Here is a 26,511-nt window from a genome sequence, read left to right as displayed (position 1 = left end):
GTTTTAAGGGGTCAGTTTTTTCCTGATTTCTTTGAGAGAGAGATTGGAAGACTGGTGACAAGCAGAATATGAAAAGATAAACAACTGTTCATTCCTCCTCGATTACAGAACTGCATGTGATTCAACGGATTTTCTGATTTTGCCTTTTGCCAAGGATCTGTTTATGGGAGGTTACTATATTGGAACTGTTAATTAGTAATAATTACCATAGCTATTATTTTGTTAAGTGTTCCAATAGTTAAATTGTTCCACATTCCTCTTTCTTTTGTTGTATTTTAACTATAGTACTTGAATAAATTGTGTTTTGCTGAACGTTGAGTAATTTGACCAATCCAATTGCATCTGGGAATACAGCACCTCATATTTATCTTTAGAATAAGAAAAAGTCAGTCAGTGTCAAGGCCACCTTCCTAATATATTTTGAGGGCGTCTGGTCTCTAATTAATTATTAGATTAGATTAATTAGATTACTTACAGTGTGGAAACAGGCCCATCGGCCCAACAAGTCCACACCGCGCCGCCGAAGCGCAACCCACCCATACCCCTACATTTACCCCTTACCTAACACTACAGGCAATTTAGCAAGGCCAATTCACCTGACCTGTACATCTTTGGACTGTGGGAGGAAACCGGAGCACCCGGAGGAAACCCACGCAGACACGGGGAGAACGTGCAAACTCCACACAGTCAGTCGCCTGAGGCAGGAATTGAACCCGGGTCTCTGGCGCTGTAAGGCAGCAGTGCTAACCACTGTGCCACCGTGTCGCCCAAATTATGGGCTCATCAAGATCAAAATCTAAGTCCAGACTGGGTTTAGGATTATTGGATCAAAGGCAGCGAGTCGTAGGTGTTACTGTCTTTTATTTCAGGTGTTGAATTTATTTAAACAGCTTGTGCCTTGTGCGATAATGGGCCTTTCAGTCACTCAGTGCTTCCTGTGGATGAAAGAAGTCAATTTGAGGGTGTTAGAAAAAGTGAGCAAGGCAAAGCTTTCTGAATTGGCAAACAAGCTGAAATTGGGATTGCCTGTGTCTGTGAGAAACGGGGAGATAATTGTGGTAATCGCACAACATTTACAATTGTCAGGAATGCCACTGGAATCTTTGGAAATGGTTAAAATTCAATTGAAATGAAACAGTTCGAATTATGATTAAAACTAGAGCATAAAGGCAAGGAAAGGATAGCTGAGCACAAGAAAAAGAGAAAGATCTTTTGAACTTCACAGACTGGAACTGAGAATTCAAAGTTCACTTAAAATAGTGAAGGTAGATGGCAGGAGGATACGGATGACAAGCAACCCCATCAGAGCGAGAGGTTTTGGGGACCTGTTTTAGTACGTCCAAGTATTGTCTAACTTCAATGAGAAAGATGTAGAAGCTATTTTCATTTCATTTGAAAAAATGGCTTAACAAATGAAATGGCCAGTTACCATGTAGAGATTAGTGAGTTTTGAGAAGATTTGTAGTTCAGGTTGAAGTTCTGGATTTAGGTTTGCTCACTGAGCTGGAAGGTTTATTTCCAGATGTTTCATCACCCTACTAGGTAACATCTTCAGTGGGCCTCTACTACCCCCTGAGAAAAATAACAGGAAGTAACTTCACCACAGGAAATGACATCACCAACCCAAAGAAACCCAAACATATAAATAGAAAGCAGGAACCATCAGCAGTGCTTCGCCTGAGGCCCACTCTTTCCAGTTTAATAACAACCTTCCTATAACAAGGTGACCAAAACTGAACACAATATTCCAAGTGCAGCCTCACCAATGTCCTGTATAACTGCAACATAACTTCCCAACTTCTATCCTTCAACGCTCTGACTGATGAAGACGAGTGTGCCAAAAGCCTTGTTCACTGCTATGTCTACCTATGACCCCACTTTCAGAGAACTATAACTCCAAGATCCCTCTGTTCTTTTGCACTCCTTAAGGCCCGACCACTCACCATGAAACTCCTATCTTCATTTGAATTTCCAAAGTGCAAAACCTCAAACTTATCTTTATTAAACTCCATTTACCATTTCTCAGCCCACTTCCACACCTGATTAAGGCCCTGCTGCAATTTTTGACGACCTTCCTCACTGTCCACGATACTGCCTATTTTAGTGTCATCAGCAAATTTACTAATCATGCCTTGTATATTCTCATCCAAATAACAAACAGTAATGGACCCAGCACTGACCCGAGGCACTCCGTGTCATCATAGGTGTCCAGTCTGACAAGCATCGTTCCACTTTTACCCTGTGCTTCCTACCATCAAGCCAATTTTGTATCCAATTTGCCAGCTTCCCCTGGATTCCATGCAATCTAACCTTCCAGAGCGGCCAACCATATGGAACCTTAACAAAGGACTCACTAAAATCTAGATACACCAAGTCTACCGCCCTGTCCTCATCAAACTTCCCAGTCAATTAGAGTCATAGAGATATACAGCACAGAAACAGACCCTTCAGTCCAACTCATCCATGCCGACCAGATATCCGAAGCTAATCTAGTCTCATTTGCTAGTACTTGGCCCATATCCCTCTAAACCCTTCCTGTTCCTGTACCCATCCAGATGCCTTTTAAATGATGTAATTATACCAGCCTCCACCACTTCCTCTAGCAGCTCATTCCATACATGCACCACATTTTGCGTTAAAAAGTTGCTCCTTAGGTCCATTTTAAATTTTTCCCCTCTCACCGTATACCTATGCTCTCTACGTCTGGATTCTCCCACCCCAGGGAAAATATCTCGTCTATTTATCATATCCGTGCTCCTCGTGATTTTATAAATTTTTATAAAGGTCTCCCCTCAGCCTTCGATGGTCCAGGGAAAAGGGCCACAGCATATTCTGTCTTGCCCTGTGGCTCAAATCCTCCATTCCTGGCAACATACCTGTAAATCTCAGCAAAGAACTCTAAGAAAATGGTGAAGCATGACCTCCCATTCTCATAGCCATGCTAACTACTCCTAATCAAACTGTGTCTTTCCAAAGGCATGTATATCTTTCAAAATCTTCTCAAGCAACTTACCCACCACATATATTAGGCTTACTGGTTGAGAGTTCCCAGCCTTTCTTTGCAGCCCTTCTTGAATAATGGCACATTTGCTATCCTCCAGTCTTCTGGGACTTCACCCGTAACTAACAATGATGCAAAAATATTAGCTAGGGCCTCGACAATTTCTTCTCTAGCCTCTTGCACTGCTCTTGGATATATCTTGTCAGGATCAGATTTATTCACCATCATGCATTCTAATACATCCAACACACTCTGCTGTGATATGGTCTGTCCCCAACATATCACCACCAACTTCCCCAAGTTCCCAAACCTTCATGTCTCTCTCTACAGATGAAAAGTATTCATTGAGAACATCGCCCATCTCTTGCGATTCTACACATAGATGACCACTTTGGGCTTTCAGGGGCCCAATTCTCTCTCCAGTTATACTTTTTCCTTTCATATACTTAAATAACCTCTTTGGATTCACTTAATCATTGTTGCCAAGACTCTCGTGACCACTTTTCACCCTCCTGATTTCCTTCTTCAGTAAACTCCTGTATTCCCTTGATCCCAAATGCTTGTACCTGAGCCAAACCTCCCTCTTTTTTTCCTGTTTAAAGCCTCAATATCTCTTGTCATCCAGGGAAAAGAGAAATAAAAAAGCTCACTGCAGTAAAGTAGGCCACATGAAGTCACAGGGAACATTTCTATGTTAGTCCAGTACAGGCCCATTGGGCCTTGATGTTGCACTGAACTGTGAAACCAATCTGAAGCCCATCTAACTTACACATTTCCACTCTCATCCATATGACTATCCAATGACCTGTTAAATGCTCTTAAAGTGGCGAGTCTATGATTGTTGCAGGCAGTACGTTGCACACCCCTAATACTCTCTAAGAAACTACCCTCTGACATCTGTCCTCTATCTATCACACCTCAATTTAAAGCTATGTCCCCTCATGTATTAGAATGTCCCCTCATGCCATCCCAGGAAAAAGTATTCATTTAGCACCTCCCTACCTCCTCTGACTCCATGCATAACTTTCCACTACTATCCTTGATTGGCTCTGGTCATTCTTTTATTCCTGATATACCTATAGAAAGCCTTAGGGTTTTCCTTGATCCTATTCGCAACGACTTCTCATTTCCCCTCCTGGCTTTTCTTAGCTTTCTCTTTAGGTCTTTCTTGGCGAACTTGTAACTCTCAAGCACTCTAACTGAGCAATCTCATCTCATCCTAACATAAGCCTTCTTCTTCCTCTTGACAAGGGATTCAATTTGCTGAGTAAACCACAGCTCCCACACTCGACAAATTCCTCCCTGTCTGACAGGTCAACACTATTCAAGGACACGCAGTAGCTGCTCCTTGAATAAGCTCCACATTTCAATTGTGCCCATCCCCTGCAGTTTCCTTCCCCATCCTGTACATCATAAATTATGCCTAAATGCATCATAATTGCCTTTCCCCCAGCTGTAACTTGTCCTGGGGTTTATACTTATCTCTTTTGATTGCTAAAGTAAACCGAAGTGTGGTCACAATCAAAAAAGTGCTCACTTCCCTTCAAATCTAACACCTGACCAGGTTCCTTACCCAGTACCAAATCTGATGTGGCCTCGCCCCTTGTTGGCCTGTCTGCATACTGTGCCAGTATCCGAGATTTAGAGAAAGCACAGGGAAGACGGATGTGGGAAAACAGGATAAGCCAGTGAGTTTTGTCACAGTGGTAAGGGAAAGTACATTGGAAGATAGTAAGCTGCACCGGAATGTATAACCTGGTCAGGGGTTGGTGGAGAAGGAAATGCTAGATCCCTCTAAAAAATTTACTTGTCATGGTAAGGTTCACTCACATATACCAAGAGAGGCAGGTAAGGAAATTAAAAATTTTGACAGATACAGGAGCATGTCAATCTTTGATGGTGAGAGATAAGGAGATATGTAACTCAAAAGGGTGTTGCCAGAAAAAGTGGTAATGTGTGGAATTCATGGTGAGAAGAGCTGTGTTCCCTTATATAAAGGGTGGTTGAGAGTCCGATGAACAGTGCTGGTAGGAGAAATGGAGAAATTCTCAGTTCCAGGAATACAATTTATCCTGGATCACAGGTGGGAGTGATGCCTGCTATGATGGAAAAGCCAGTAGAAAATCAGGCAACTGTAGAGTTACAGGAAGTATATCCTGGGATTCGTGTGACTGTATGGTAACAAGGTCACAAAGCCACAGGTCAAGGCAGGAGGAGAAATCAAAGAATAAAGAGAAGAAAGTTGAAGTTCACTTGTCAGAGACTACGTGTGATCAAATGGTTGAGAAAAAAAAAAGGTATTGCTGTCTAGGCCAGCACTTATTGCCCATCCCTAATCATCCAGAGGGCAGCTATGAGTCAACCACATTGCTGTGGGTCTGGTGTCACATGTAGGCCAGACCAGGTAAGCATGGCAGTTTCCTTCCCTAAAAGGATATTAGTGAACCAGATTGGTTCATGGTCATGGTAATTACAGATTTTTATTGAATTCAAATTCCACTCTCTGCTATGGTGGGGTTTGAAACAAAGTCTCCAGGACATTATCTGGGTCACTGGATTAACAGTACAGCGATAATACCACTAGCCATTGCCTCCTGCTAATTAATATTTCAAATTCAGCCTATTTAATTTAGTTTTTGGGCATAAGGTGAAACGGCCACTGAAATTAATTAAAGAGAAATTGGTGATTCAGAGGTCAGAGACCACATTTGGATTATGTGTCAAATTTAGGGTGAGTTGGTTAGACAGCATTTAAAAGTAGCATAGTATGTGATGAAACAGAAAGCTGAGAAGAAATCAAAACTTTATAATTTTGCTAGTGGAGATAAAGTGTTAGTGTTAATTCGAGTGTTAGGTGAACCTTTAAAATTAAGGTTTATTGGACCGTATCAAGTCAAAAGGAGATTGAATGAGGCGATTTCTTTGATAAAAACGCCAGATAAAAGGGAAAATCACATAGTGTGTAACGTGAATATGCTCTAAAGATATTTTGATAGGGAAAGAAAGCAAAAGGAGAATGTGTTACTAGTTACAACACGAAGTGAAGATCCAAATTCAGAGGATTTTTAATTGACAATGCCTCTAGTTAAACTGGACAATGAGAAAGTTATCAAAAATTGGAATAAATTGCTGTTGAAGGGTTATGTCCAAAACATCAACTCTCTTGCTCTTCAGATGCTGCCTGACCTGCTGCTTTTTCCAGCACCACATTTTATCGACTATAAATTGCTGAGTTTCCTTCCAGAGGAAATCAAAATTATCTGAGACTAAATTATAATCATATGGAATAAATTTAGGAAATATTAATCTAATTATGCATGATATTATACATGATGCAATTAAGTAACATCCTCATAGACTTAATCTTCTAAAATTGGCACAGGTTCAAAAAGAGATTTATTATGTTGTCTTACAGCATGCATTCAAAATGAGTTGCGGCAAAGTGAGCAAGCTCACCCATAGTAATGGTGCCAAAACCAGATGGTACCCAATGATTAAGAATGGACTGTCACAAAGTCAACGCAGTTACAAAGTCTGATTCATATCCTATTCCACATTTGAAAGTTTGAGTTGAAAAGATGGGACAAGCAACTTCTATTTTGAGGGGGACTTACTCAGAGGTTACTGACAGGTCCCTTTATCTGTAAAAACAAAGACAATTTTGGTTATTGTGACACCGACTAGACTGTACCAGTTTAAGATCAGAGTGGTGCTGGAAAAGCACAGTAGGTCAGGCAGCATCCAAGGAGCAGGAAAATCAACGTTTCGGGCAAAAGCACTTCATCAGGAAGGGCTTTTGCCTGAAACGTCGATTTTCCTGTTCCTCGGATGCGGCCTGACCTGTTGTGCTTTTCTAGCACTACTCTGATCTAAACTCTGTTTCCAGCATCTGCAGTCCTCACTTTTGCCCTGTACCAGTTTAAGGTTATGCAATTTGGTATGAAAAATGCAGCAGTCACATTTCAACAACAAACCAATAAAGTCATTTTTGGATTATTCAATTATGTGGTGTACATCAACAACATGGTGATCTTCAGTTACACAGAGAAGGAACATTTGCAGCATTTATTGGAATTGTTAGATTGATTCAGGAGGCAGGCTTGGTGATAACGGTGGCTAAGAGTGAGTTTGCAAAAGCCCAAGTCACATTCCTGGGCCATGTCACTGGTCATGGACACATGGCTCCACAGGACACGGAATCAAAGGTTACTGGGGTGTTTTTCATACCATTGACAAAGACATCTGTACTACGATTCCTGGGTTTGAGTAAAGTTTTTACTGGAAGCTCATATCAAATTTTAACAGTGTGGTTGCTCCACAGACTGAATTATTGAAGAAACGCAAAAAGTTTCAGTGGATGGCATAATAACAGGAGACATTCGACAGCTCGAAAGCAATAGTTACCACTGCCTCAGTGTCGGCCACAACTATGAAAGGCCATTTAAGGAGGCTAGGACATGAGTGATGTGTTTCGGTGCTCTACTCTTGGAAGATGAAGAAGAGAAGATAGAGTGCGTATTTTTCTAGAAAACTAAAGAAACACCAATGGAAATATTCCACGATTGAGAAGGAAACTTGGTGTTGGCATTACAACATTTATATTGTTAAAAATTACACAACACCAGGTTATAGTCCAAAAGGTTTACAGAGGAACCTCGATGATCTGAAGGACACAAGCGGAGAGTATTTTGTTCAGTTCATTGAATGCCAGATAACAGAGCTTTGCCAAGCATCGAGACCTCATGATCTTGCTGGATAATCTGATATTCGGATAATCGAATGCCAGATAATCAAGATTCCTCTGTATTTGGTGGGGAGAATATTTCAGTGATAGTAATCACAACATAGTACAATTTAAAATTATCATAGAATTAACCTATCCCTGTAACCCCACATTTTAACATGGCTAATCAACCTAACCTACACATCCCTGAACACTCTGGGGCAACTTAGCATGGCTAATCCACCTAACTTGCACACCTTCGGACTGTGGGAAGAAACCAGACCAACCAGCAGAAACCCATGCGAGCACAGGGAGAACCCAAGCAAACTTCACACAGTCACCTGAGGAATTGGTCCCAATCCCTGGGGCTGAGATAGCAGTGTTAAGCGCTAAGCCACCATCTGAGCCCGTGACTTGTAATGGATAAAGAAATAGACAAAAAAATGGATTTAGTGAGAGTGGACTTTGGTAAAATAAGGCAGGATCTTGGTTAGGGTAGACTGGGAACAACTACTAGTAAGGAAATCTACAGAACAGCGGGGGGAGGGACTCCAAAAAGGAAATGGGTCGAGTACAAGCCCAACACGTTCCCTCTAGGATGATAGGAAGGAGTAACAAGCCCAAAAAACAAAGAATGACCAGAAATATTCAGGATATAATAAGGACAAGAGGAACAAATCAGCACAGGCATTGGTAAATTACATGAAGTGCAGGTTGGAGCTTAAGAAAGCAAATAGGAAAGTGAAAGAGGGAATTTGAGAATGTTCTGGCTAGTAAAAGTACAGAAAATCCAAAGATATTCTATAAGAATATCAATGGGAAGAGGATACTCAGGAAGAGAGTCAGGGTCAAAAGGTGTGGTGAGGGAAAAGTCCGGTCAGGCAGCATCCCAGGAGCAGGAGGGTTGACATTTTGAGCATAAGCTCTTCATCAGGAATGTGGCTGGCCCAAGGGGGCTGAGAGATAAATGGGAGAGGGACAGGGGAACCTGAGAAATGAATGGGAGGGCGGTGGGGCTGGGGAGGTAGCTGGGAATGCGAGAGATAAATGAACACAGGGGGTGATTGTGATAGGTCGAGGTGGAGGTTGGTTTGGATAGGTGGGAAGGAAGATGGACAGGGAGGACAGTTCAAGAGGCTGGTGCTGAATTGGAGGGTTGGATCTCTTCCTTCCCACTTCTCGCTCCACCCTCCACTCTGACCTATCACCATCATCCACCACCTTCATTGACCTATTGCATTCCCAGCTACATTCCCCCCAGCCCCACCCCTCTCCCATTTATCGCTCAGCCCCCTTGGCCGCCCACATTCCCAATGAAGAGCTTTTGCTTGAAACGTCAACTCTCCTGCTCCTCAAAGTTAGCTGACCACCTGTGCTTTTCCAGCACCAAACCCTTGATTCTGAAGCATCTGCAGTCCTCTCTTTCTCCCAGGAGAGAGTCGGGTCCATTAGAGACCAAAGGGGGAGGGAGGTAACCTGTGGGTGGAGCCAGAGAACATCAGTTGAATCCTTCACATCGTCTTCTTGAAAGAAAGTGAGGATGGAGGAATAGAATCCAGGTGAAGAGACTGATGTGCTTGAGTAAATTGACATAGGGAAGGACCAGGAAGCTGTGCTGGCAGGCTTAAAAGAGAACGATCTTCATATGTGGATGAATTTTGTCCCAGGCTGCTGTGAGAGGAAAGGAAGAAAATTGCAGAGACAATGAACCAATTTTTAAATTTCTATCTGGACACAAGAGAGGTGCCAGAAAACTGGACAATGCCTAACATGGTTTCAATATTTAAGAACTGTTGCAGAGATCAGCCAATGAACTACAGATCAGTGAGTCTAATGTCAACAATTAAAAAGTTATTGGGGAAAATGCTAAAGGAGGAAAAGATAATTCTGAAGCATTTCCACTGGGAGAGACAAAGCTTGATCAGCAATAGTGAGCAAGAATGGGAGAGGAGAGGGAGGGACAACTTTGATTGAAGATTTTGAGGAGTTGTACAAATGAGGGCAGTGCAGTTTATGTCGTTTTGTTTTTATTATTCATTCATAGGATGTGGTGTCATTTATTTCCCATTGCTAATTAGCCAGATGGCAGTTGGGAGTTAACCATATTCCGATAGATGTGGAGTCACATGTCAGCTAGACCAGGTAAAGATGGCAGTTTCCTTCTCTCAAGGACATTAGTAAACCATTCTGGGGTAGGTGGGACCTCTACAAACAGGATGGTCAACATCTGAACCAGAGGGGTACCACTATCCTGAAAGGGATATTTGCTAATGCTATTCAGAAGGGTTTAAACTAATTCAGCAGGGGGATGGGAACCTAAATTGTAGTTCCAGTGTCCAGGAGATTGACAGTAGTGAGGTCAGAAATATGGTTTCAAGGTCACAAGAGTTCACTGACAAGCAGGAAGATGGTTTGAAGTGTGTCTACTTCAACGCCAGGAGCATCTGGAATAAGGTGGGTAAACTTGCAGCATGGGTTGGTACCTTCGATGTTGTGGCCATTTTGGAGACATGGATAGAGCAGGGATAGGAATGATTGCTGCAGGTTTCGGGATTTAGATATTTCAGTAAGAGCAGAGAAGTTAGTAAAAGATGTGAAAGAGTGGTATTGTTAGTCAAGGACATATTACGGTAGCAGAAAGAACGTTTGAGGACTTGTCTACTGAGATAGTATTGGCCGAGGTTAGAAACAGGAAAGGAGAGGTCACTCTGTTGGGAGTTTTCTACAGATGTCCGAATAGTTCCAGAGATGTAAAGGAAAGGATAGCGAAGATAGTTTTGGATAAGAGCAAGCGTAACAGGGTAGTTGTTATGGGTCTTTAACTTTCCAAATATTGATTGGAAATACTATAGTTTGTGTACTTTAGAAGGGTCAGTTTTTGTCCCACGTGTGCAGGATGGTTTCCTGACGTAGTATGTAGACAAGCGAACAAGGGACGAGGCTGCATTGGATTTGGTATTGGGTAATGAACCTGGTCAGTTGTTAGATTTGGAGGTAGGTGAGCACTTTGATGATAGTGACCATAATTTGGTTATGTAACTCTGTAACTTGCAACATCTAGTGATAGAAAGGAATAGATATATAAATGTGGGGCCGGAGGTATTTCTGGAAGAAAGGCAATTATAACACGATTAGGCAAGATTTAGGATGCATAGAATGGCGAAGGAAACTGCAGGGGATGGGCACAACTGAAATGTGGAGCTTATTCAAGGAACAGCTACTGCATGTTCTTGGTAAGTATGTACCTGTCAGGCAGGGAGGACGTGGTCAAACAAGGGAGCCGTGATTTACCAAAGAAGTGGAATCTCTTGTCAAGAGCAAAAAGGCTTATGTTAGGCTGAGGTGCGAAGGCTTATTTAGGGCGCTTGAGTTACAAGTTAGCCAGGAAAGACCTAACGAAAGAGCTAAAAAAAGCCAGGAAGGGACATAAGAAGTTGTTGGCTGTTAGGGTCAAGGAAAACTCTAAAGCTTTCTACAGGTACATTAGAAATAAAAGAATGACTGGAAAAAAATTAAGACTAATCAAAAATAGTAGTGGGAAGTTGTGCGTGGAGTCAGAGGAGATAGGGGAAGCGTTAAATTAATATTTTTCGTCAGTATTCACACTGGAAAAAAAATGTTGTCGAGGAGAATAAGGAAATACAGGCTACTAGACTAGATGGGATTGACATTCACAAGGAGGAGGTGTTAGCAATTCTGGAAAGTGTGAAAATAGATAAGTCCCCTGGGCTAGATGGGATTTATCCTGGGATTCTTTGGGAAGCCAGGGAGAAGACTGCAGAGCCTTTAGCTTTGATCTTTATGTCATCATTGTCTTCAGGAATAGTGCCAGAAAACTGAAGGATAGCAAATGTTGTCCCCTTGTTCAAGAAGGGGATTAGAGACAACCCTGGTAATTATAGGCCAGTGAGCCTTACTTTGGTTGTGGGTGAAGTTGTGGGAAAAGGTTATAACAGATAAGCTTTATAATAATTTAGAGAGGAATAAGTTCATTAGAGATAGTCAACATGGTTTTGTGAAGGGTAGATCGTGCCTCAAAAAACCTGGATGAGGGTAAAGCGGTTAATGTGGTGTATATGGATTTCAGTAAGGCATTTGGTACGGTGCCCCATGGTAGGCTATTGCACAAAATACGGAGGCATGGGATTGAAGGTGATTTCGCGGCTTGGGTGAGAAATTGGCTAGCTAAAGACAATGCGTGATGGGAAATATTCATCCTGGAGTTCAGTTACTAGTGGCGTGCTGCAAGGATCTGTTTTGAGGTCACTGCTGTTTGTCATTTTTATAAATAACCTGGATGAGGGTGTAGAAGGATGGGTTAGTAAAATTGCAGATGACACTCAGGTGTAGTTGTGGATGGTGTTGAAGGATGTTGCAAGTTACAGAGAGACAGAGATAAGCTTCAGAGCTGGGCTGAAAGGTGGCAAATGGAGTTTAATACAGAAAAATGTGAGGTGGTTCACTTTGGATGGAGCAACAGGAATGCAGAGTACTGGGCTAATGGTAAGATTCATGGTAGTGTAGATAAGCAGAGGGATCTCAGTGTCCAGGTACATAAATCCTTGAAAGTTGGCCCCCACGTTGATAGGGTTGTTAAGAAGGCATATAGCGTGTTATCTTTTATTGGTAAAGGGATTGAGTTTTGGAGCCATGATGTCATGCTGCAGCTGTACAAAACTCTGGTGCGGCCGCACTTGGAATATTACGTACAGTTCTGGTCATTACATTATAGGAAGGATGTGGAAGCTTTGGAAAGAGTGCAGAGGAGAATTATGATGTCGCCTGGTATGAAGGGAAGATCTTATGAGGAAAGGCTGAGGGACTTGAGGCTGGTTTTGTTAGAGAGAAGGAGGTTGAGAGGTGACTTAATTCAGATGTACAAGATAATCAGAGAGTTAGATAGGGTGGACAGTGACACATGGTAGCTTTAAATCGAGGGGTGACAGCTGTAGGACAAATGTCAGAGGCAATTTCTTTACTCAGAGTAGTAGGGGCCTGGACCGGTCTGCCTGCAACAGTAGTAGACTCGCTAACTTTTAAGGGCATTTAAATGGTCATTCGATAAACATATGGATGCAAATGGAAGTGTAGGATAGATGGGGTTCAGATTGATTCCACAGGTCAGCACAACATTGAGGGTTGAAGGGCCTGTACTACGCTGCAATGTTCCATGTTTTATGACAGAATCCATTTGGTTAGAGTGAATAAAACATTACAAGTGCTATTACACCAAGGTGTAGACCAGCAACCAGAGAAAGATATAAAGGCATAAATTTGGATAGAAATGACATTAAAGTGCAGGATTACAAGTGACAATGAGGGAATTCAATCATGTTGATACAGGTAGGGATAGCACTGTGTGAATAGCAGAGAGGAAGAATTACTGAATTTAAAGAGAAGTTTCTTGATCAGTATGTTTCTGACCCAATAGGTGACATTGCTGGATCTGGACTGGGGAATAATGCGACTCTGTGGAGAATGGGGATTTTAATACCATTAGGTTAAGGTTCACTCTGGAGAAAGGAGATGGGGCACTTCAGAAGGAAAATAGTTAATTTCACGTAAACTGAAATCAAATTTAGGCAGACAAAATTGCATTCAAACAGAGGGCTGTCTTTGAAGAGATGACTGATATATTGTCCAGGTACTTGTTAATGAGGGAGAAAGGCAGGACAAAGAAAGCTAGAACACCACAAACGAAAAAATAGTGAGTGGAATTAATTTTCATTGGGCAGCAGAGGGAGAGCCCAGAATATGCTGCTGCCAAGACTACTTTCCAACATGGTTCTGACATGCTGAGATTTTGAAAGCAAGGTTGAGAAGTTGGAAATTATCTAACAATGTCAGAGCTGCAGTTTTGATGGAAGTAAACTAATTGTCAGCTCATTAAGAGACAGCTTGCAATTTTTGAATAGCGTCTCAGGAAACAAAAAGAGTCATCAGATTTCAACAGAAACACAGTTTTACAGCTGAGAATCAGTTATGGATGCCAATGCAAATTAGAACACTGTATAAAAGGAAGAAAGCTCAAGGATCATTGCTTTATTTCCCAACAAAGGCCAATAAATTGGCAATGCCATCCAAGCAAATGGGGATGGGTCACTCTGACTCAGAAACAAATAGAGATGAGCAGCAGCCACAATAACAGATGTAGATGATTTGAAATGAGAGCTGCAATGTGTGGAATGAGGTGGGGTGAGAGACAACGGAGGTAATACATTCACAGCATATTATACTAATAATGAAATTTCTGAGAAATGTGCTCAAAGAAATATCACAGCGTCTTTGTGGAAGGGATCTGCCAATCAGTGTTTGACATGTGTCCCCTCATTGAGGACCAGCTCAGGTTCAACAGGTCTTATAAGCAAATTCTGCCTATAAACAGAAAAGCCACCTCTTTGCTTCTGAGCTGTTCCGAGGATCAGTTGTGATGATGGATGGCACTTCTCAAGCTGTTACCCATGACTACATAAGGATGTGCTAGTCAAGAGGACTGTCTTTTGTGTAGAATCCTAAACAGATAACACAATGCAGGGACAGATTACAGTGTGCTTCACCTCTATCAGAGGATTTCCTCAGGAGCAGGGTGTCATCAACAATATCTACATGATGTTTATTCAGCAGCTTGGGGAAATTCTTCAAAAGGAAAGGATTTCACTGCCTGAATGTTTCACTGGTTTGTGGCAAAAAGTATTTCATCTACATGTGTGCATGGCATCCAGACAGCTTCCAGGAATCCTTTGTCCTTAAGTAATCCTTCATCCGCTGAACCTAATGGATTGCATTAGAAATATCCCTTGACACCAAAGTAAGGCCCTGCAAAAGGAGTCACAAGGTCCTTAGAATGAGTGCGATTTGATCACCAGGTCACCATCATGCAGGCTACTGAACCTTGGAAGATGCAATTCCATTGCCTTGACAGTTCAGGAAATACCCTCCAATACATTCCCTGAATAGGATCTCACACAGTGGCTGCCTGCTATGCTCTCCAGAAAATGGCCTTCTGAAAAATAATGTGGACCTTGTAAAGGCAACAGCAACACATTTTGTTGGAGAAGGCAGTGCAGGGTAGGAGTCATGTTTACAAGACTTTAGAATCACCGAATTCCTACAGTGCAGAAAGAGGCCACTCAGCCCACTGTGTTTTCACCAAGCTTCCAAAGAGTACCCCATCCAGAGCGTGCAACTCCCTTCCATCCTCATCCCCTTTTCGCCACAGGGTTTTTAAAATCGTGGCTAATCCACCTAAGCTGTCAACTGTAGTGCCTCTGCTGGCACAACTTCACCAACATAGAACAGATCAATCAGATCCTGAACTTGTCCTCCACACAATGTACATCTCAGCTACTCACACCTCAAAGTTATTAAACTAGTGGCAAAATGTTACAATAAACTGAAAATTTATCATTGCCGACTATCAATTTCAACATAATAGAAATAAAGTGCAGCTAGCTTTTCAATACATTATCACAAAATACTCATTTCTCTTTTAATTAATTAATTATTTCCATCTAAAGCAGAACAGACTTGATCATTTTAATTCAATTTTCCACATCACCCTTAAGAATCACAGTCACATATAAATTACACAGTTACTTCTGATCTCTAAACTCAGTGTGATGAGACAAACCTTAAATGGATTGATTGCAAATGGGTTAGTTGGGAAAGGGCGCAGAAAAGTCCTAGCTCGAGATGCAGAAACCTATGGTAACAAAACAAACAAATGGTTGAAATAAGACAAATAATCTCATCTTCAGATGTTACTGGTAATTTCTGAAAATGAATCATTTAAATCTGAGATTTAATTATAAAGTGTTAATGTGCTGAAGTAATCTAGTACAGGTCCCTATAATTACATCATCGATCTGGAACTAGGAATTATGATTAAATCAAAGGGATTCACTAACCTTGAATTTATTTTCAGAAAATGGATTTTTGGTCATAGAATAATGGGCTTGACAGAAGGCCTTCTCATCATTTGAAGCTGTAGAAGTCTAATAAAATGCATAAATGCCATCAGATAAAGGAATATCCATGTAACCCATTAAAAATAACACTTCATGTAACGGCTCAGGCTTTCGGTTAGGATGAGAAAAGGAAATATATGGATCTTCAGGGTACTTCTTTGAATGTTTTCTTGTCCAAATATTTAAGTTACATTATAGATAGGGAGCATAGTCTTTGCAGGAACAGAAGACAATGATGTCAGTCTACCCAATATATCAAGGAATGTTTCGACTCAAGCAAGACTGGAATTTGAACAAACAGTACGGCAAGTGAAGTCGGTAGAAAGAACAAAGGTGGTCAAGTAATAAATCTCAGTATTGCAGAGACTCTCACTTTAATCTCTGCTACAGAGAATAGAACTTTTGAGAGCACAGGATGAACGTTATATTATGATTGGCTAATTAGCATTGAGCATCATGGATAATTAAGAAAAACGTTTTCAAAAGAAGTATTTTCCTGTAGGTCAAAGAGTTCCAATCTCAATCTGCATTGTGTTAATAAATTTCAACAGAAGTAGCAGTCAAGGCAATCTGATTTACCTCAATGTTAAGGGTACAGAAGGAATACTGGTCAGGGTTCTTGTATTTGACTACTATATAGCACCAAGGCAGTTGGTGCACATGGAAGGAAGAAAACCTCCAGGACTTGGCAATATTTTTACAGACTGCACATTTAGGTTTACTGATGCAAAGAGGGGCAAAAGTGACAAAATGATTTGGATCTGAGCATAAGAGATATAGTTAGTAAGTTGGCAGATGACACCAAGATTGGAGGTCTAGTGGACAGTGAAGAAGGTTACCTTGGATTACAATGGGATCTAGATCAGATGGGTCAATGGGCTGAGGAGTGGCAGATGGAGCTTAATTTAGATAAATGCAAGGAGCTGCATTTCGGGAAAGCAAATCTTAGCAGGTATTATATACTTAATGGTAAGGTCCTAGGGAGGGTTGTTCAACAATGAGTCTTTGGAGTGCAGGTTCATAGCTCCTTGAAAGTAGAGTCGCAGGTAAATAGGATAGTGATGAAGGCATTTGGTATACTTTCCTTTATTGGTCACAGTATTGAGAACAGGAGTTGGGAGGTCATGTTGTGGCTGTACAGGACATTGGTTAGGCCACTTTTAGAATATTGTGTGCAATTCTGGTCTCCTTCCTATCTGAAGGATGTTGTGAAACTTGAAATGGTTCAGAAAAGATTTACAAGGATGTTGCCAGGGTTGGGGGATTTCAGCTATCGGGTGAGGGTGAGTAGGCTAGGGCTGTTTTCCCTGAGGTTTAGAGGCTGAGGGGTAACCTGAAAGAGGTTTATAAAATCATGAAGGGCATGGATAGGGTAAATAGACAAGGTCTTTTCCCTGGGGTGGGGGAGTCCAGAACTAGAGGGCATAGGTTTAGGGTGAGAGGGGAAAGATATAAAAGAGACCTAAGGGGCAACATTTTCACACAGAGGGTGATGTGTGTGGAATGGACTGCCAGAGGAAGTGGTGGAGGCTAGTACAATTGCAACATTTAAAAGGCCTCTTGATGGGTATATGAATAGGAAGGGTTTGGAGGGATTTGGGCTGGGTACTGGCAAGTGGGACTAGATTGGGTTGGGATATCTGGTCAGCAAGGACGAGTTGGACCGAAGGGTCTGTTTCTGTGCTGTACATCTCTCTGACTCTATGACTTTAAATAACTCACTTAAGTCAATGTCTAAAGGAAAGGAAGGAAGAAATTAGCAAGTGATTTTTTTTTTAAAAACCTACAATTTAAAGCCACAACCTACTGGACAGCCAAGCTTGTAATTCCAAAAAATCAAGAACAACCTCTATAATGAGGAAAACACTCGCTTTAAGAATTTCTCCAAAAGATTAAATATGACTTAATCAAATGTGAAAATTAGCCTATTGTTAGTGGTGTTTTTATCCTTCCTTCTCTTTTGCTTTATCTCCTCCTTTAGATTCTCCAACCCCATGCTAACAGGGGAGATAAAAGGAAATCATTTACCACAGTATGGTCAAAGGTCAAGCCAAGTCGTGATCCCAAATGACAGATTTGTTTTTTTTTCCTCCTCAGTGAGGAAACATGACCTCAACTCAGCAGACTAGAATGAAAGAATTACAGAAGAATCAGTTGACATGAATCAGTAATGGATTTGGAACTGGCAAACGGAGCAAGTGGATAGCCTCTGCTTTATAGAGAGTAGTGAGATATCTGCTAAAGATCTGGATTGAAGGCTCAACCTTTCACTGTTTAATTTGCAAATTAGAAGAAAGACTACAGTTAGATATCCACATTTACAGATGATAAATTAAGAGGGACAGTAAGCTTTGTGGATGGAAAGAAGTTGTAAAGGGACAAAAGTAGCTTAAATTATAAAAGCTAGAATAAAGCATAAGTAAAATGTAAGCGAAAAAGTAGATTTGAAAAATAAAATATTTTTCAGGAGGTTTGGAGAAGCAAGGGGATACAAGAGTGCATGTACGTACTAAAATGAAAGCTAAAGCACTCATGAAAAATCAAATGAATATTGGCCTTTATCTCAAGTGACTAGAATTCAAAAGTGAATAAGTTTTCAGTTGTATAGAACCTTTGCCAGTTTCCATCTGGACTGTGTTTAGTGTAGGCATCAACTAAAAAACTTTGATATTGATCTAAATATGTCAACATTATTTACCAGATGTTACCAAGTCATAAACAGTTCATATATGAAGAAGAGAATTATATAAACATGGCTCATGTGCTCAAATGTCTAGAAGATTGTGTGGTAATATAATTAAAGTGCTGAAAATGAACAAGGGTTTTGCTGAACAGGAACTACTTCCTCATGTGAGGGCATCTAGAACAACAGCTTTAAAATGACTGCTGGACCAGCTAAGAGTTAAACAAGAAAGCATTTTATTCAAGCCAATGGTACAGAAATTTGGACCTCCCTCCGCAACTTGTGTATTCTTGGTAAACAGGATTGACTGGTCTTTCTCAATGAGGGAAAAAAAAACTTCCAGTTTCACCAATTTAAACAGTTCATGCAATATAAATATTGCTTGAGCAGGATAAGAAGAATGAAGTTAAGAAAAGAGAAATACAAGGTCACTCCAGTTTACCTTAACATGATGATGTAGTTATCAGATACAAGAACAGCACTGCCAACTAATGTCTATCAATTAATTTACAAGAGACTTATGCATGGGGCAACAAACATCACAATGTTCCAAATTTTGGAAGTCTAACACAAACTGTTCTTCTCTAGCTAGCTACACTTGCTATACCTCAAATTTTGCATAAAATGAATCCCAAAATACAATATTTCTGAAAGAATTCCAATTTTTTTTTGAAGGAATCAACACCATTTGCTCCCACCATCTCCGTAGGGTTTCTGTCCCATAGATTAACTCAATGAAACAATGTTTTTCAGATTAATGTTAATTCATTCAATTATTCTGCATTCTGGTTTCAACTCTACTGGACAAGTGAACAGCTCATCATGGTCTGCGTTATCTAGCTCTTTTAGAATCCTAATAGAAGAACTTTTAGCACTGTTTGTATATTGAAAAGGAAACATCCTGCTGTTTGTTTGTAACGGCACCATTGTGGAATTTGGATCAATAATTCAGGCTAACAGCAAGTACCTTTACACCTACAGGCCATGCAAACTGCCAAACTCAGTAGTAAATGCCACATACTGCACCATTTGATTTTTTTTTACAGTATCCAATTTTCTTTAGCCCGTGCATGCATTCTTCCATGATCCATTTTTTTCAGAAATTAGTGAGAGTCGAAGACATTAATTTAGAACTACATTTTGCTAAAAACGAAGTGCAAAGAAAAATCTATCCCTAAGTATAATCATTAATTCAGTTACATTATTCCCCTAGAAACTGACTCATTTAGCAGGGTATCTTCATAACCACTACATATTCCAATCTCTAGCTCGGCCTTAGCATTGAAAGGATGAAGTTCTAATCCACTTTATCAACTAGCTTCTTGAATCAGAATAACCTTAAAGTTTGTTAGAGATAATAATTTTTAAAATGCTAAGTTGATAGGAATATGGAAAATAAAAAGACATTTCACTTCAAAAATACTGCATGGTTCAGGCAGAACAGTTTGATTAGTAATAAATTATCCTAACAGTAATATAGTAAAATATTCAGTTAACCTCATTTAAAAAAAAACTCAAGATTTAGAAGTACAATTACATAAAGCAAATTTCCAAACGAAAAAGATTATTAAGACTGAAAAAAAACACGCAAGCATCATCCAACCTGGCTATTGCTCGTCTGAAAAGAGTCAGCAAATGGGTTAGTACTGCTGCTGCCACTGCTCGATTCAGGCAAGGGGTTAGATTGCAGGAAAGACAAAGGTTGTTTCTGAAACCAAGACAAAAGTAAAGTCATAGTCTGGAATAAAACAAGCTCACAAAAATTGATAAACCCTAACATCAAAAGCTTCAATTAAGAATTTTCCAATAGGAATTGGGTTAAATTCAGCAACCCTGTGTAAGCCTAAAAGGATACTGCATTCAAAGAACTGGATCAGGGTCAGGGTGATGATCTTTTAATGCTGATTCAACAGTTTCCTGCCAATCCAAATCTACAACTAACACTTAGTTCTGAATTATTAGGCTACAAGAAGACGTAAATAGAATGGTCAAATGGACAGATAGTTGGCAGATGGAATTCAACCTTGAAAAGTGTGATGTGATATAATTTGGAAGGAGTAATTTGACAATAGAGTATTCAATGAACTACGTCATATTAGGAGGTTCCATGGAACAAAGTGACCTTGGAATGTTTGTCCACAGATCTTTGAAGGCGGAAGGGGGTGTTAGTATGGTGGTAAAATAGGCAGATTACAAAAGTAGGGAAGTCGTGTTGGTGTTGTATAGAACTTTGGTGGGACCATAGCTAGAGTACTGTGAGTAGTTCTGATTATCACATTACTGGAAGGATGTGACTGCACTGGAGAATGGCAGAGGAGATTCACTAGGATGCTGGCATGGATGGAAAATCTAAGTTTGAGGAAAGGTTGGAAAGGCTTCGGCTGTTTTTGTTGGAGCAGAGAATACTGAGAGGCAATCTAATTTAGGTGTACAAAATTATGAGAGGCATGAGCAGAGTGGCTAAGGAGCAGCTGTTCCCTTTATTTAAAGGGTCAGTCACAAGGGTCATAGGTTCAAAGTGAGAGGCAGGCAGTTTTGGGTGGGGAGAGGGGAGAGGAGGAGAGGAGAGCTTTTTTACCTAGAGGATAGTGATAGTCTGGATATGCTGCCTGGGAAAGAGTAGAGGCAAATTACCTCACATCCTTTCAAAAGTACTTGGATGAGCACTTGGTACATAATAATATTCAAGGCTAAGGGCCAAGTGCTGGTAAATGGGATTAGGTTGAAAGTCAGGTGTTTCTCACGTCAGTACAGACTTGATGGACCAAAGGGTCTCTTCTGCACTGCATGATTCTATGATTTCTGAATCCAATTCCTGAAAAATGGGTTTAATTACTGTCACGAATGTGTGATGTAAATCACAAATTGTCTTCATACAATATACAGAATTGCTGAAATATCAACATATCATGAGTTATTTTACTAAGGAGATAAATTATGTTGATGTTTCTAATTCAAATTTTTTCATTGAGATTTGCTAACTTTATAAAAGTGACTATTGACACAATGTTAAAAATCACACAACACCAGGTTATAGTCCAACAGGTTTAATTGGAAGCACACTAGCTTTCGGAGCGACACTCCTTCATCAGGTGATTGTGACACAATCGCCTGATGAAGGAACGTCGCATTGAAAGCTAGTGTGCTTCCAATTAAACCTGTTGGACTATAACCTGATGTTGTGTGACTTTTAACTTTGTACACCCCAGTCCAACACCGGCATCTCCAAATCATTGACACAATGATGTGATATCAGTGGTCTCTCCAGTCAGCTGGAGAGTCAGAGAGAGCGTGAGCAGGAGAGCCTGAGCCCTTCAATGTCCTTTTTCTGGAAGATCTGCCAATCAAATCAGTCAAGGACACCAGAAGGATTTTAGCTTGAATAAAACTATGGGGGGCACAAGACCCACCTAGCCACAGTTGCCCATCAATCAAAGGCTGGTATCTCTGATGCTCAGCGGCATCGCAAGGCCACTCCTGAGGACATTGGAGGCAAGGGCAAGTGTCTCTCCCAGCTGGAGTCTTCTGGACTTATCAAAATGGCTTTAGATGCCATACTCTGCATGGCAACAGGAGTTCCATCATTGTGTTAATACCAGCACTTTTGAAATAAGGACCTTATTTGATTACTTAAAGGTCTCAATTGGTAGTGGGGAAGGAAGGCTAATGATGGGCCTTCCTACACAGAAGTTGATTCCAGGAGAAGTAGACCAGCCTGCCAAATTCAATGATTTTCTTGCCTCTAAGCTTACTACTGACAAAGTACAGGATTCTGTCCTATTAACCATACAGTTTCTGTAAACGCAATTTTGAAATCCGATTTTTTAAAAACCTGCTGTCTTACATATTATTTGTTTTCGTCAGACTTTAACATTGTCAACAAAACTTTTTATTCTATGGTTTACTCTTTAAATTTAAATTCTGCATGAAACAAAATTTCAACATGATACCTGACTACATGTAGTGTATGCAATACTGTTTCTAGGCTGATTTCTCCACAAAATATCGATATTACAATGAACCTACATATAGAATGTAACATGCTACATTTGGTAGATAGTAAACGTGATCAGTGTGCAAGTATCAGCTAAATGTGAATAGAGATCCATGCTCTGAAAACTAAATCACCTAAAGAGATTTCTGTAGAAGACATTGTACATTCCTCTTCAATAATCATTTTGGAGAAATGCACAATTATTTTGATAAAGGGATTGAAGCACTTGTAAGCAATAATTTGGCTATTTCTTGCACTCAATCTTTAGTTTCAAAAAGCCAGGTAACACTCCAAAGTGGGAGTGGAGATCTACATATATTTGTTAATTTATGTATGTGCAGCAATGTTGAGTTGACACTGGTTATACATCTGAGTAACAGTGCATGTCAGCCTGCCATTCTTATAAAGTCACTCTTCATTTCAAAACGAAAGTGTAGTTTGTCTGCAGTGGAAGCTACAAGTCATTCTAAAAGTCAGTCTGATAGAGAATAAGGCAAAGGCAAAGGCAAAAGCCATGGCCCAAGATTCTTGCATCGCACTCAAGGTTATGTTGCAGGAAGTGCAGAAGAGGAGAGTTATCATGTATCCGTAGACACAGAGATAATCACGGTAATCAGTGTCAGAGTTTAATTCCATGGTTCTGGATGAAGTGCTGCACCAAGTTCAATGAATGAACATGAATGATTAAGGTCAGTGAGTCAATTGTCAAGTGCCATGTTGCACTAACTATACTGTTAGTCTTCACATACTACTTAATATAGTACATTACCATCATTCATTCATCGACCAGCAACCTCTCCTAATTACAACTCATGTTCAATATGTATAGCTTCTTCAACCTCATACACTTAGCTGTACTGCAAGCCTCACATTCATTCAGTGAGGATACCCAAAACTTATTACCAAACAGGACTTACACACTGGTTGGTATTGTGAACTGCCATTTTTTTTTATTCATTCATAGATGAGGCCAGAATTTATTGCCCACCCCCAATTGCCTAGAGGACAGTTAAGAATCAACTGCATTGCTGTAGGTTTGGAGTCACATGTTGGCCAGACCAAGTAAGGATGGCAATTTCCGTCCCTAAAAAATATTAATTAACTAAATGGATTTTTATAACAATTGACAATGGTTTCATGGCATTATTAATACTTTTTTTTTAACTGAAATTAAATTTCATCATCTGCCATGGCAGGATGAGAATTACATCTCCAAAACATAACCGAACTCTTTGGATTTACAGTCCAGCAATAATGCCACTGGGCCATCAACACTCTTTTCAACATTCTTCTTCCACTAGACATCTGTACACCCAAAATGGCATTAATGCACCTCACACTATGCTGTAGATGCAACATTGGATGCACTGTAGCACTGAAAAAGCAGGTTCTTCAAAGCTGCATTCCATGGCTTGTACCTCCTATTTGCCCAGGCTCAGCTCCAATCCCTCTTACAAGTTTCAGGTTTTACACCAAAATATTTTACTGTGTAATCAGATTACTGACTGAACAATCATATTGGACTAATATAGATTGAAATATTGCACTTCTATCGATATCAATTACAAAATTTACTTGCATCCTGTCTGTACCACTTGTTCCCAAAAGCAAATCCAAATTTGGAAAAGATAAACAATTCCTTATAATATGAAAGTCTCTGAAATATTAGCTAAGTATCACAACAGATAGGCATTACTATAGAAAACAGCTTCACAAAGCGTTATGTGTATATATATATATATATATATAAAACAAAACAATTTGAGAAGCTTGACAGAAAACGGTTAACGATTAACGTGCAATATGTCTGCTACAAAAATGTTGATTATTGAAAATCCCAGAAAAATGTTTCAGTAATTTTGAGCTTCAATGGTTAACAATGTTACTTATTTAAACAGAATCAAACAGAACAATTGCTAACTGACAAGGAAAGAGTAAACCCCTTTCAAAGGGGTTGACTATCACATGTAAAATGATGCTTTTACCTTAGATGGATCAAAGGAGAATGGGTTAGTAGAGGAACATTTCTGCCCACTAAGAACAAATGTTGATGAAGGATTACACTGAGATTCTGGCTGGAAACAAAAAAGGATGAAAGAGAGGAAAATGCAAATGAACTTAGAAATAATTAAAATAAAGTGAAGAGTTAACACTAAAGTGTATTAGGAATAAGAGACTTCATGTAGGATTCATAATCGTGTTGTTAAAATAGATATTCAACAGATAAGAGCCTATATCAACATGTTATATTTTACCACAATCGTGTTTCAGATACACAGTAGAATACTTTGTTCAACTGTAATCTGTCTACAACTGTTCAAAAGTGAATGAAAACTGCCTTGCCACATTTCATTGATTACTTATTTTGGCAACTTATACAAGCATTCCTGTTATCTTGAAAGGCTTTGAAAATTAGCGTGCAAGTGACAAATATTGCATGGCTGACAAATCATGGTCTCCTCACATTTTTGTTCAGATTATTGCTAGTGTGTCTTAAATTATACGGCAATGCTAATGCTCACAACTTAAGTTCTGTAAAAAGCTAGCAAAGACATGAAAGTAGGTTTCCACACTATCAAAACCAACAGTGCAATATTTTACATATTATGCGAAAAGTTGTGCTAATACGAAGCTACAAATTAAAATCCATTAACTTAAGTGATTTTTAAAAACAACCAAATCACTAACTTTTAATAGAACAAGACTCAGAAGCTCGTGATGAAGTTAAGTGAAATCCTGAGATAGGGAGGATGAATAAATGACTTAAATGGCTTCAGATTCTTGAGACATTATTTCTGGGGCAGGAATCATCTATTCAAAATAGGTATGCGTAAATTCAACAAGACTGGACTCATATATTTGTGATTTGATTCTAATTTTGATTTAATTTATTACTGTCACATGTCCTGAGATGCAGTGAAAAGTATTATTTTGCCTGCTAACTAGGCAAATCATAGCTTACAATCATTAGTATCACTAAAATGTATTTAAACTTAACTGACAGGGGAACAGACACCAGCATATACTTGTCGAAGAAAGGAAAATACTACATAAAATGAATCTATTGGAGATTACTGGAGTGGGAAGCAGCGACATACTAAATAGAAGCAGATAAACACAAAGACAGGACTTCAATGCATATATGTAAACAAATTGAATGTGATAAGGTTGGTGAGCCACATACATAAATTGCCACCTGGGCAATAAGGGAAATGGGTCTCAAAAATGGAACTAACTGGGTAGGTAAAAGTGCACAGAGAAGGGGAGGGGAGGGAAAAAGGAGGTGATGTGGCAATACTGATCAGTTAAACATAGCACTGGCGAAAAGAGGGTCATCCTTCGAGGGAAAAAGAGAGACACTTGAATAGAGTTAAGTAGCAAAAAGAGCATGATAAGACTATGGTGTTATTCAATAAACTTCCTCCTTTCTATATTGAGGGGAGGATGACAGGCAGGTGTGAAAGGCAAGTGGAGAGCAAGGGGGGCAATGTGCAAGATGATGATGGGTAAGGCGCACATGCGAGGGGAGGGTGAGATGGGGATTGGTGCTAGCAGGCATGAATTCGGAGACGCATGCGAGCAAGAGTTGGAAAGAGGAGTGGGGAGCAGGAGGTATGCCGCCACCCCCTCAAGAGGGAGGAGTGTGCAGCATGCGTGAGAAAGGGGTCTGTGTACTCTTCTATATCCCTACCCCTTCGTGTTTCTCTCTCTCATCCATTTCCACACCTCTCACGTCCCTTGTCCCGTCCCTCTCTTGCACACATTTCCATCTCTCTCTCTCTCTCTCTCTCTCTCACACACATCATCTCTCTCTCTCACATCACCTCTCTCCTCCTTGTAGGATGACATGGCTGCATGTTACAGTTATACAGCAGGTGCTGGGCAAGGTAATTTCATTCAAGCAGCGAAGGAATTACTGCATTATTTTCAGGACACTTTGATTAGAATGTTTTGGGTCCAACGAGAAAGGAAACATTGCTGGATCTTTCTCTGGAAAATGATTTGGCCAGTAGAATTGTGGAGTATTACTTGAGTAACAGTAATTATCCCAACATATAGTTCAAAAGAGCATGACACAATTGAAAACAAGACTATCTAAATTGGAAAAGTGGAAATTTCAGCCTTGAAAGGGATCCAGCAGAG

General features: G+C 40.1%; 1 protein-coding gene across 23 annotated transcripts in view; it reads right to left on the bottom strand.

Annotated features, from left to right (window-relative positions):
- The window catches only part of LOC140487612 (multiple PDZ domain protein), a 359,969-nt gene that overhangs the window by 104,141 nt on the left and 229,317 nt on the right, over positions 1-26,511 (bottom strand). For 14 of the 23 annotated variants that reach the window (XM_072586923.1, XM_072586922.1, XM_072586963.1 and 11 more), the window contains 4 exons: positions 24,354-24,443; positions 19,978-20,082; positions 15,632-15,718; positions 15,355-15,426 (listed from right to left, as the gene is read on the bottom strand). The exons of 1 other annotated variant lie outside the window; for it this stretch is intronic. In XM_072586923.1, the coding sequence (XP_072443024.1) occupies positions 15,355-15,426; positions 15,632-15,718; positions 19,978-20,082; positions 24,354-24,443 (354 nt within the window). The remainder of the gene's footprint in view (positions 1-15,354; positions 15,427-15,631; positions 15,719-19,977; positions 20,083-24,353; positions 24,444-26,511) is intronic. 8 more of the 23 variants (XM_072586956.1, XM_072586975.1, XM_072586967.1 and 5 more) reach the window with 8 other exon arrangements.

Source organism: Chiloscyllium punctatum, chromosome 2 (assembly GCF_047496795.1).
Source record: "Chiloscyllium punctatum isolate Juve2018m chromosome 2, sChiPun1.3, whole genome shotgun sequence".
In the NCBI taxonomy this organism is placed as follows: Eukaryota; Metazoa; Chordata; class Chondrichthyes; order Orectolobiformes; family Hemiscylliidae; genus Chiloscyllium; species Chiloscyllium punctatum.
The sequence above is the reverse complement of the archived record's forward strand: the minus strand, read 5'-3'. Positions and strand labels throughout refer to the sequence as shown.